At 45.8% G+C, this 12,803-nt stretch overlaps 1 protein-coding gene across 1 annotated transcript in view; it reads right to left on the reverse strand.

Annotated features, from left to right (window-relative positions):
* Positions 1-11,625: 11,625 nt before the first annotated feature.
* Positions 11,626-12,803, reverse strand: part of RBBP8NL (RBBP8 N-terminal like) — a 29,991-nt gene continuing 28,813 nt past the window's right edge. The window contains exon 13 of the mRNA XM_032218619.1: positions 11,626-11,753. Coding sequence (XP_032074510.1) covers positions 11,626-11,753 — 128 coding nt within the window. The remainder of the gene's footprint in view (positions 11,754-12,803) is intronic.

Consider the following 12,803-nt stretch of genomic DNA (forward strand, 5'->3'; position numbering starts at 1 on the left):
GGAAGCTCAAGTTCAAAGTCCAAGAGAAGGTATAAAGAGTCCCCACTGTCAACTCCATGTGGTCAGCTGCATCAGAACCACAACTTATGTGGTCCTGTTCATCAATAAATGGACCTCCAGCCTCCAGCCTTCATTTTTTTCTCCCAGCTTGGAACCAAACCAGATGGATATTTCTTCCAACATAGTCTTCATATATTTTAGCCTCCAGTCCCATAATCATCTTTGTTGCTCTTCTCTGCACTCTTTCTAGAGTCTCAACATGTTTTTTTACATCATCTCGACCAAAACTGGATGAATATTCCAAGTGTGGCCTTACCAAGTGGTATTATAAAGTGGTATTAACACGTCACGTGATCTTGATTCTGTCCCTCTGTTAATGCAATCTAGACCATCCATGAATCTTCACTGAGCAGGCTCTTTGCACCAGCGTTGTGGTTTTTGCAGAACTGTGCAAACATTGATTGCTAACCAACTTCCAGGGACAGCTGCATAGAGAAAGCATATCTTCTCCATGTCCAGTAGGTGGCAGTCAAGGACAAGCAGAGCCATAGGTTTGTCCTATGGCATTAATCTCCATTTTGGAGGAGATAGGGCAAACATGGTGGCTTGCTTAGCAGATGAATTACCGGTAATCAGAGTCCAAAAATAAGAATTCTGGACAACAGCAATATGTTCTTGGAGTCCAGTAACGATTAGGATATGTCACACTGTTTTCTTGGCAACCATTCAGAAGCAGTTTGGCACTGTCTGCTTTCAGGATGGAATAATAGGATTGTCTGGTGGTCTCCCATCCAACTGCTAACCAGATTTGATCCTGCCTAGCTTTCTAGGGAATCATCCAAGGCTGGTTAATGCCCCCCGCACCATGAGACACAGGGCAAAAGACACCACCAATAACTGATAGGTAGTCAGAACCAGAGGTGGTATGCAGCCGGTTCTCTCCGGTTCGGGCGAACTGGTAGCGGCAGCTGCAGGAGATTCCGCCCACCAGCCTTGACAAACCAGTAGGGAAGGTAAGTGAATCCCACCCCTGGTCAGAACCCCTTTACTTCAAGACCCAGAGCCTTGGAAGACTTTGGAAGGAGGTCATCCACACTTCTCCTACATTTGCCAGCTACTAAGATTGTTGGACGAGCAGGCTAAAAAACAGCCAGGGAAGTGATCGAAGCTTGGGAAAGAAGCCCCCGACAGTCAATAGGAGTGCTGATTTATCACCAGCTTATCAAGTACGTAGAAGGTGATGGCTGTTCAGCACGAACCACAACAGCCAATGGCTTAACAGCCAGCCATTAACAAACCTCAATCAGCAATCATATTTTAATGCTCAGAAACCTTGCAAATCTGAAATGATCTGGGAGTAAAAGTTTAATTGAAGACATGAAAACCAAAACACCGTGAACCTTTCTGATGATTAACCAGGAACTGTTATTAGTATGTTTGTTACCAGAAAACTATAAATATATAGTAGAATTAATCAAAGTTTGGGATGATGCCTCCCTTGGGAATTTAATGGCCAAATTAGAGACACTTCAGCATGATTTGAATGAAGGAGCTGAAAGGAACATTTTACAGGAGACCAGAGGAAAAATGTTAACATTTGCAATAATAGGACATTTTATTACATAGAAGAAAAAAACCAGGACACATTTGATTACTTAAAGAATGCAGACTTGAAATCACAGACAACGAAGAAAGATAACGAGAGCGAGGTTTTGTAGGAGTTGCAAAAACATTGAGGTACGGACGAAGAAATAATATCTAAGTTAATAAATAATTTCAATTACTTGAAATTGGACATGATCGTGAAAGAAAAACAAATTGCTTCGGATTAACAAATCTGCAATAAGGAGAAGCCTTGATAAATCTTACCAAGGAAAAGTTAATTTAGTAAATGAAATGTGAAGAGATATTTGTGGAAAAAGCAGTATTAAACGGAAATACCTGATGAATCCTGATCAAAAAAGAAATATAGTAATACAGGTAGTCCTCGACTTACGACCACAATTGAGCCAACGTGTCTGTTGTTAAATGAGACATTTGTTTAAAGAGCTTTGTCCCATTGTGTGACCTTTCTTGCAGTTGTTTCGTGAATCACTGCAGTTGTTAAGTTGGTAACATGGTTGTTAAGTGAATCTGGCTTGTCAGAAGGTCACAAAAGGGGATCGCAACGATTCCAGGACATTGCAACTGTTATAAATATCAGTCAGTTAGCCAAGCATCTGAATTATGACAATGAGAGCATGGCGGTGCTGCCAAAGTTGCAAGTGTGCAAAATGACCATATAGTTCACTTTTTAAGGTACTGTTCTAACTTCAGTCACAAAATGAATGGTTGTGAGTCAAGGACTACCTGTATACATCCTGCCAACAAAAGTGCGTGTAGTCAAGGCTATGGTTTTCCCAGTTGCAATGGATGGCTGTGAAAGCTGGACTATAAGGAAGGCTGAGCGCCAAAGAATGGAGGCCTTTGAACTCTGGTGCTGGAGAAGACTCCTGCATTGAGTCCCTTGGACTGCAAGGCAATCGAATTGGTCAGTCCTAGAGGAGATCAACCCTGACTGCTCTTTAGAAGACAAGATCCTGAAGAAGAAACTCAAATGCTTTGGCCACCTAATGAGAAGAAAGGACTCACTGGAGAAGAGCTTCATGCTGGGAACGATTGAGAGCAAAAGAAGAAGGAGACAACAGAGAATGAGATGGCTGGATGGAGTCACGGAAGCAGTAGACGTGAGCTTAAATGGACTCCAGAGGATGGTAGAGGACAGGAAGGCCTGGAGGAACGTTGTCCATGGGGTTGCAATGGGACGGATATGCCTTCGCAACTAACTACAACAACTTCTATTACAAGTACAGTGTTTTGTAGCTGAACTGGATCCTAATGATACAGGTCTCTGCAACAAGTTGTAAAACGGCTTTTAAAATGGATTTTGCATTGTTAGAAAACATCCAACAAGTAATATTAGTGGAAAAAAACAGAATGATACCAATTTGCAGGAACTTATATATCCCTAATGCATGTAACAGGAAGTGTGAATAATAATAATCCTGCAAAATTGCAAGAAGATTTGGTCACAGAGATGAGAGTGCCATTAAAACATCCGCTGGAAACAAAAGGAATCAAAATATATTTTGTTACTTTTAAAGGAAACTTTTCCAAGCCAGTTAGAACCTATTTTGTTTTCAGATGTTTGTGATCCCATGCCAATCAAAGTAAGGGTGAGAATATTTATGTAACATTCACAGGCTGTCACTCAAAAGTATATTTGGACCTACCTCTGAAGCATTTAAGGCATTCAAAACTGTTTGGTGCTTATGTAAGAAACTGGTTCAGCTTGGAAAAAAAATGAGGAAATTAAGATCTGATAAAGGAGGAGAATATTGTCACTGGGAATTTGAAAAACATATTTGACATTAAGACTTAAAAGATGGGGGGGGGGGGGGAATCACACTGTTATAGCTGTGGCAAAATAGGTTTCCAAAAAAAGAGAGAAAAGGATCAGAATCTGTTAAGATCAAAAGATCTTTGTAGTTGCAAGGTTAGCCAGTCTATTTTTGGGGGAAAGCAGAGTTACAAAATTATTTGCCTATAAAAAGTGCAGATAAAACTCTACATGGGAGAAGCCACAATCTGTTGTGCCTAAAGGTATTTTGATGCAAATATATGCTTAAACTGGGAGTCCTCGCTTACCAACTGCCTTGTTTAGCGACCATTCAAAATTACAACAGTGTAAAAATATAGCTTTGTGACCAATGCTCACATTTATGACTGTCACGGTGTCCTGCAGTCATGTGATCATCACTTGGTGACCTGGTGGTGCAGTGGTTACAATGCAGTATTACAGGCTAATCCACCTGACTGCCGGCTGCTAGCAGTTTAACAGTTCGATTCTCACTGGCTCAAGGTTGACTCAGCCTTCCATCCTTCCTAGTTTGGTAAAATGAGGACCTAGATTGTTGGGAGCAATAGGCTGACTCTGTAAACCCTTTAGAGAGGGCTATAAAGCACCGTGAAGCCAGTGGTGGGTTTCAATTTTTTTTAGAACCTCTTCGGTAGGTGTGGCCTGCTTTGTGGGAGTGGCTTGCTGGCCATGTGACTGAGTGGGAGTGGCTTGTGGCCATGTGACCAGGTGGGCATGGCCAACTTGTAAAATGTGGTGAAACTCACTTAACAACGCTGTTGCTTAGCAACCAAAATGTTGGCTCAGAAACTCTGGCATTTGAGGCACGCAAATCTTAAAGCTGTCAAGTTACAAGAGCCTTGCACCCCCAACCCTTTAGAAAAAAAAACCCAGGGGTGTTCAAACCTGACAGCTTTAAGACTTGTGGACTTCAACTCCCAGAATTCCTCCTCTCGCTCTTCATCTTGATGATGTGCGGATGGGCGGGGGGAGGGAGCTGGAACCGGTTCTAAATGGCACTGTAGATTTGTGGAACCTCTTCTATAGAAGAGCTTAGGATTTAGGATTTTAGGATTTTTATTAGAATTTATAGGCCGCCCTTTTCCCTGAGGGGACTCAGGGCGGCTTACATAAAATAAGGAAGGGGGGGTACAGACAATAGACGCAAACAATACATAAGAGTAAAATAGTAAGCAACATTCATTCATCATTCGGGTGGGGACAGATTATCTTTATCCCCAGGCCTGCCGGGCTAGCCAGGTCTTGAGGGCTGCGCGGAAGGTCTGGACGGTGGTGAGGGTATGAATCTCCACGGGGAGATCGTTCCAAAGGGTTGGAGCTACTACTGAAAAGGCTCTCCTCCGTGTGGTTGCCAGTCGGCACTGACTGGCAGATGGAGCTCGGAGGAGGCCTAATCTATGCGATCTAATTGGTCGCAGGGAGGTAATTGGCAGGAGGCGGTCTCTCAAGTACGCAGATCCACTACCATGGAGGACTTTATGAGTGACAAGTAGCACCTTGAAGCGCACCCGGAGATCAACAGGTAGCCAGCGCAGCTCGCGGAGGATAGGTGTTATGTGGGTGAACCGAGGTGCACCCACAATCACTCGCGCGGCCGCGTTCTGGACTAGCTGAAGTCGCCGGATGCTCTTCAAGGGCAGCCCCATGTAGAGCACATTGCAGTATTCCAGCCTAGAGGTCACAAGGGCCCGAGTGACTGTTGTGAGGGCCTCCCGGTTCAGGTAGGGTCGCAACTGGCGCACCAGGCGAACCTGGGCAAATGCCCCCCTGGTCACAGCCGTCAAATGGTGGTCGAAAGTCAGCTGTGGATCCAGGAGGACTCCCAAGTTGCGAACCCTCTCTGAGGGGTATAAAATTTGACCCCCCAGCCTGAGCGATGGAACGCTGATCGAATTTTTGGGAGGGAAACACAACAGCCACTCGGTCTTCTCCGGGTTGAGTACAAGTTTGTTAGCCCTCATCCAGTTCATAACAGCCTCAAGAACTGGCAGAAACCCACCCCTGGGTGAAGCGGTATATAAGTGCTATTGCTATTGGGTGCTTTACAATAGGCTTGCAACTAGCAAAGTTAATGGAGAAGATGGTAGTATAATTGTACCTTGTTTCCCCGAAAATAAGACAGGGTCTTATCCACAAAATATTACTTGGGCCTTATTATGAGAGGAGGGTTTATTGTTTTGGGGTTGCCGGGCAGCTGCTCTCTTGTGAGCGGGCTCCCGAAGAGCCAGGCACAGCCTCATGGGCGAATGACTGTGCTGCGCTGTCGCAGCAGCGCAACACAGCAGCCATGAAGCGACCATGCTCATTAGCAGCCACCTGACAAACCCCCTTTCCAGCCGGGCACAGTGCCATTCACTGACCTAGGGGTATCGCCAAGCCACGTGAGCGCTTGTTCGCCGGCACCCAGCTCCCGTGGCTTGGCACCTTCGAAATGGCAGTGAATGGCGCACTGCACAGCTGGAGAAGGGGGTTGCGCGAGCAGCTGTTCCGCTCTCGCTCACATGCCTCCCAGCCTCACAATGTCTAAATCCTTATCCCCCGTCAGGCCTGGGGATAAGGATTTCTACCCCGCCCGAATGTTGTATGCATGTTGCTCATTATTTTATTATGTGTTGTTGTCTCAATGTTGTATTTCCCCTTTCCCTGGTTTTCTGTGAGCCGCCCTGAGTCCCCTCAGGGAAAAGGGCGGCCTACAAATGCAAATAAAACCTCTAAACCTCTAAATGCCCTGGCCCAACTCTCTCCGCAGAGCCAGGGCACCTTTGCTGCCGCCTGGCTTTTTCTGCGGCTTCCAAACTGAGTCTTCTGGCCGTGGCCGCTCTGGGCGTTTGCTCTATGGTTGTGGGCCAGCTGCCGGCAGAGTGTTGTGGCATTGCTCCAAGCAAAAATACAGTTACTATGTCATATGCAATTCAAAACCATGTGCTCATATGGGGAGGGAGAGGGAAATCTGATGGGGGCAGTGGGGATTTACACTTTAAATTTACTTCTAGAGTCTGCACACGTAAACACCCTCCCCCCCCCCCGCCCAAAACACACAAACACACCTGTCAAAATGACTGGCATAAGAGGCAGTTTGCTTCGGATGCTCAGCTGCAAACCGTTCTCTTGGGAATAATGAAATTATCAAATTAAAATAATAAAAATAGCTGCAATGATATGCATAAACATCACCCCCCTAAGTAAAATTAAAACATAAAATTAAATTAAAAGATGCCAAGTCATGGCTACATTTGCCTATTTGCAAAAAAAAACTCTGGCTAACTTACCTACCTGCCAACAGGAAACGGTTGCTGGCTGATTCAGGTGCACTGCTGACCTTCTCTGGACGTTAAGCATAGAGGACAAGAAGCAGCGGATGGAAACTAACCAAGGAGAGAAGCAACCTAGAACTAAGGAGGAATTTCCGGACAGAATTACCGTATTTTTCAGACTATTAGACGCACCAAGATTTTGAAGAGGTAAATAAAAAAAAAAGGTTTTGCACTCTGCAGGCCTCCCAAACCCTCTGCATGCCTTGTTTTTTGTGAAAAACAGGGCATGCAGAGAGTTTGAGAGGCCTGCAAAGTGCTCCTGGGGGGTGGGGGGGCTGCAAAAACAAGCAAAAAAGGTCCATTTGTTTTTCAAAAATGGACCCTTTTTTTCACAAAAAACAGGGCATGCATAGGCTTTGGGAGGCTTATATAATGTTCCTGGGGACTGGGGGGGGGGGGCAAAACGAGCAAAAAAAATGGTCCGTTTTTGCCCTCCCCAGCCCCCAGGAGCATTTTGTAGGTCTCCCAAACTCTCTGCACGGCCATTTTGGTGAAGGGGGCAGGATTTCAGGAGGCCAAAAATGCTTTTTCGGTGTATAAGACGCACCCAGATTTTCACCCTCTTTTGGGGGGAAAAAGGTGCGTCTTATACTGCGAAAAATATGGTAATCAGTGGAACAACTTGCCTCCAGAAGATGTAGGTGCTCCATCCCTAGAGACTTTCAAGAAGAAATTGGATGTCAGAGTTTGCTGCAGCAATCACATCCAAAAAGTACACACAGGTAACTGATTCAGCAGGATTCATTAACTTCTTTATATACATAATTACACAGAAGGCATATATATACAATCCCCATTCTGGTTCTTCCAACGTGGTAGAGAAAATACAAGCAAAACACAAGCAGAGGAGAGGAATTTCAATTTCAGTTCAGAGTAGCAGTCTAGTTTAGAGCTCAGCACAGACTCAGAGCTTTAGAAGTTAATCTAAGCCACGCCCAGGCTCCTTGCTGTCTCCTTGGTGTTCACACAACAAATACTGTTTCAGTTTCCAAACAGCCCTCATTGGCTGATCTGTTACCATGTCTATCCCAACAGTCCCCATTGGCTGACCTGTTACCCTGTCTATTCCAGTCTATGACCATTCATACTGAAGAGCCGAGGTGGCGCAGTGGTTAAATGCAGCACTGCAGGCTACTGCTAGATCAGCAGTTCAGCAGTTCAAATCTCACCGGCTCAGGGTTGACTCAGCCTTCCATCCTTCCGAGGTGGGTAAAATGAGGACCCGGATTGTTGGGGGCAATATGCTGACTCTCTGTAAACCGCTTAGAGAGGGCTGAAAGCCCTATGAAGCGGTATATAAGTCTACTGCTATTGCTATTGCTATACTCTGACATTGGACAACCATTTGACTAAGAAGGCCATCTAGCTCTTTTGAACCTGCATGAGAATATGGTGGTACCAAAAACGCTGGAGGACAAAAACTACATAATCTTCTAAAGCCTTGTAGGCTGTTGAGGGAACATTGGCTAGTACTTACCTGAGGTGACCCTACATCAGTGGTTGGATTCACTATCCTTCCCCACCAGTTCGCTTCACACGCGCAGTGCTCGCGCATTACATTGGGGCGGGTAGGCAGAGTGTCCCACAGCCGCCGCTACCTGGTTCACCCGAACCAGAGAGAACCTGCGGAATACAATCTCTTCCCCTTTATCAGGGGTGTCAAACTGGCGGCCCACCGGCTGAATGCGGCAAGCACAGGCCACCCCGACCCCAGCTCCATGAAGGGAAAAATGTTGCGATGCATCATATGACTGCAATGTGATGCCAAAAGTTTGACACCCGCGTTTTAGCCCAAGGTGAGTAAGGATGGTCCCTTTATGACCGGTGGACTTCAATTCCCAGGATTCCTGAGCCAACATAGCTGAAGAACATAGTATTCAGATCAGTGGTGGGTTGCTTCTGGTTCGGCCGAACCAGCAGTAGCAGCGGGAGGCCCTGTCTATCCTCACGGACGTTTCTGCGCATGCGTAGAAGCCAGAGGTGGGTTCCTACCAGTTCGCACCTATTCGGTAGAACCGGTTCGTCAAATCTACCGAACCGGTTAGAAGAGGTTCCACCAGTGGACCCGGAAAGCAGGCCACACCTACAGAAGAGGTTCCAAAATTGTTTGAAACCCACCACTGGTCCTTGGATATGATTATTCTACACTATCATGCTCCTATTTATAAAACTCAGTGCCTCTGTGAAAGGGAAGGATGACTACTGCGTTTGTGGTGCAATCAGAACATTGCGTGTGTTGAAGTTGTTTTAACGCAAACCAAAGATGCCTTTTAAAAAACAAGTTTACATCATATTCTTATGCATGCCAGTGCTGTGTGTGAGGTAATTTAAGGTGGTTCTGACAAGTGTCGTCGGCATCTTCATATCCTGTCACATGGGCGGCAAGCCACTCCCATCCGGTCACATGGCTGGCAAGCCACTCCCACAAAGGAGGCCACACCCACAGAGTAGGTTCGAACAATTTTTGAAACCCACCACTGGTAGAAGCGTTGTGCACAAGTGTGAGCGTTGTGCGAGCGAACCCAAACTTGTAATAAAAGTATTTGCAACCCATCTCTGATTCAGATTGAGGATCCTAATAAATGCTTTCACTGCTTGTCAAAATTAACCCCGGCATTTCATGTTAGTTCCTACATGAAATGGCTATCACAAGTACACTTAGCCTTTTTTCCTGGGCATAGAATTCCAGCAAATTAGTTTTGCAAAACAACAATGATGTGACGCTTCAGATTATGCAGAAATTTAATCACGGGTGAACACACACTTGGCAGGTTTTAGGTAGTTTTGGCAACAGGGTGCTAAACGCATCAAACTAATTTCTTTTTCTCTTCATGTACAATGTCTTTACTGCCGTGCTCCCTGTGAAGAAAGTATACTAGATCAGCAAGATTATACAGGTAGTTCTTGACTAGCAACAATTCATTTAGTGACGGTTCGGAGTTAGAGGTTTTAGGAAAAGATTGGACAATTATTTGTCTGAAATGGTATAGGGCACTGATAGCAATAGCAATAGCAGTTAGACTTATATACCGCTTCATAGGGCTTTCAGCCCTCTCTAAGTGGTTTACAGAGTCAGCATATTGCCCCCAACAACAATCCGGGTCCTCATTTTACCCACCTCGGAAGGATGGGAGGCTGAGTCAACCCTGAGCCGGTGAGATTTGAACAGCCGAACTGCAGAACTGCAGTCAGCTGAAGTAGCCTGCAGTGCTGCATTTAACCACTGCGCCACCTCGGCTCTTCTGGGCTAACCTTTTTGTCGTTGTGTGCTGAAAGCACACGCATGTGCATGTGACACCTGCCTGCGCCCCTCCCCCCTCTGCATGTAACCCCATGTGCTCCCCCGCGCATGTGTGCATGACCACCCCCGTGCCCCATTTTGGGCCTAGCAGGGCTCCCTGCAGCCTTCTGGGACCAAAAACGGAGTGCAGGGGGGCGTGACTCCCACACACCCCACACATGCACACATGACCACCTCCATGCACGCATGCGCATCTCCTGCATGTGCTCTGCCCCCCACGCAAAGACCATCTGGCTAGCGGGAGGTGCGCGGTGGAGCTGAACTGGGGTGACGGCTTGCGTGCCCACAGAGAGGGCACTGTGTGCCATCACTGGCACGCTTGCCATAGGTTCGCTCTCATGGGTATAGGGATTCCTGCTTGAGCAGGGGGTTGGACTAGAAGACCTCCAAGTCCCTTCCAACTCTGCTGTTCTTTCTCTTATACAACAGCACTGAAAAGAGTGATTTATGACCGCTTTTCACACTTATGACCATTGATGCATCCTCATGGTTACCTGATCAACATGCAGACGCTTGGCAACTGACTCATATTTATGATGGTTTCAGTGCCCAGGGGGAATTACACTATATTGCCAAAAGTATTCACTCACCCATCCCAATAATCAGAATCAGGTGTTCCAATCACTTCCATGGCCACAGGTGTATAAAATCAAGTACCTAGGCACGCAGGCTGTTTTTACAAACATTTGTGAAAGAATGGGTCGCTCTCAGGAGCTCAGTGAATTCCAGTGTGGAACTGTGCTAGGATGCCACTTGTGCAACAAAGTGAAGTCGTGAAATTTCCTCGCTCCTAAATATTCCACAGTCAACTGTCAGCTGTATTATACGAAGGTGGAAGCGTTTGGGAATGACAGCAACTCAGCCACGAAGGGGTAGGCCACGTAAACTCGTCCAACATCAGTGTGTGACCTCACAAATGCGCTTCTGGAAGAATGGTCAAAAATGCCCATTAAACATACTCCTAAACCTTGTGGACAGCCTTCCCAGAAGAGTTGAAGCTGTTATAGCTGCAAAGGGTGGACCGACGTCATATTGAACCCTATGGATTAGGAATGGGACGTCACTTACAGTAAGTTCATAGGCGAGTAAAGGCAGGGAGCGAATACTTTTGGCAATATAGTGTATTTTAACCTTTTTTGTGACCTTCTGACAACCGAAGTCACTTGGGAAACCAGACTCACTTATCAAACTTATTACCAACTTAACTGCAGTGATTCCCTTCAACAACTGTGGCAAGAAAGGCTGTGAAAGGGGGCAAAAAACCCACTTAACAAAGGTCAGCAACAAAAAAATGTTTGGGCTCAATTCTGGTCTACCTGAACTCTTATTACCAGTATAATCAGAGAAGTGATTCTTAATTTTTTTCTACGTGCCTGGTCTATCTGTGATGTCCTACTTCTCACAATTCCAGTTGCAATACCTGACAATTGCATCTGTAAATCTGTGTAACGTGGAAGGCCGTTTAACCTTAGCAACTAAAATGCCAAGAATTGTTTTTTGGGTCTGTTCTGTTGCAGGATTCCTGATCAAAGCCAGGAAAGTTTAACTGTAACTTAGGCTCCAAGCAGGTCCAAGTGAGAAGGTTTTTAAGCTTATGTCTCCACGTGTTCCTCGTGTCTGAAAGGAGGGCTGTGGTTGGGCATTTCCTTCGTGTCTTTTGGGCCGGGCAGGATGTGGGGGGCTGTATCACTCTCTCCTCCTGGAGCTGATTTCTTGTAGGCTGTGAAGAAGAAGAAAAAAACAGAATGAATGGAGCATTAGACAGAGTGCATTCTGGGAAATTACTTATCTACATAATCGGATTCCTCTACTTAAGGGCCATAATTGGGATCAGAAATCCAGTCATAGCAATAGCACTTGGATTTATATACCGCTTCATAGTGCTTTTTACAGCTCTCTCTTAGCGGTTGACAGAGTCAGCCCCCACAATTTGGGTCCACATTTTACCCATTTTGGAAGGATGGAAGGGTGAGTCAGGGAAGTCATTGGTGTTCCTGGAGGTTGGTTGTTTCCTTGCAGATGTTTCATTACCCAACTAGGTAACCTCATCAGTGCTAGAAGGGAGAGGAGTTTGCTCTGTTTATATACAGTGATTTGCCCTATCAAACGTTTGTGGGAAGTTGTCATCCAGCCCTCTCCCAGAAAAATGAAATATCCTAGGAAATATTGAAAAGGCAGAATATTTCTCTGGATGTGAGGAGAAAGAAACATGTTTTAAAAGACAGAGTAGTTGCCTGTAGCTTCCTGCCCATCCCCACTGTTAATGGGCCAGGCTAGCCCACTTTACATAATAAAGACTTCTCCACTGCAGCGCCGGGAGGGGGGGGGATTGGAGTAAAGGCATGATAATGTTGGAACTTTATTCAACTGACCACAAGGCATCTGAGAATTCAAAACACAGCCTAGAGAGTAGCCCCTGCATGGCCCCATGGGAGTCTGACAACCAATCAGAATACATTTCTTACACAGGAACAGGAAACAGAGAGGTGGGACTAAACAGGGTATAAAAAGCCTAGCAAGCCCCTCCCTCAGTCCTTCTCTCTTCTTCTCCACCAACATTGAAGCATGCGATCACCTTTTCTGTTCAGGGCTCAAGCCATGTGGTCCTGTCCACCATTAATACCATCTTTCCAAGCAGCCTCCTTGTCTCCAGTGTCTTCTTCCCCACTTGGAGCGGAACCCAGAAGGACATTTCTTTCAACACATTATTGGGAGTCTGCTTGTCTGCCAAGTTCCTTGTTTGGGTTATTATTTACTTTTTTCATCTAGT

This window comes from Thamnophis elegans, chromosome 5 (genome assembly GCF_009769535.1).
Source record: "Thamnophis elegans isolate rThaEle1 chromosome 5, rThaEle1.pri, whole genome shotgun sequence".
Classification (NCBI taxonomy): domain Eukaryota; kingdom Metazoa; phylum Chordata; class Lepidosauria; order Squamata; family Colubridae; genus Thamnophis; species Thamnophis elegans.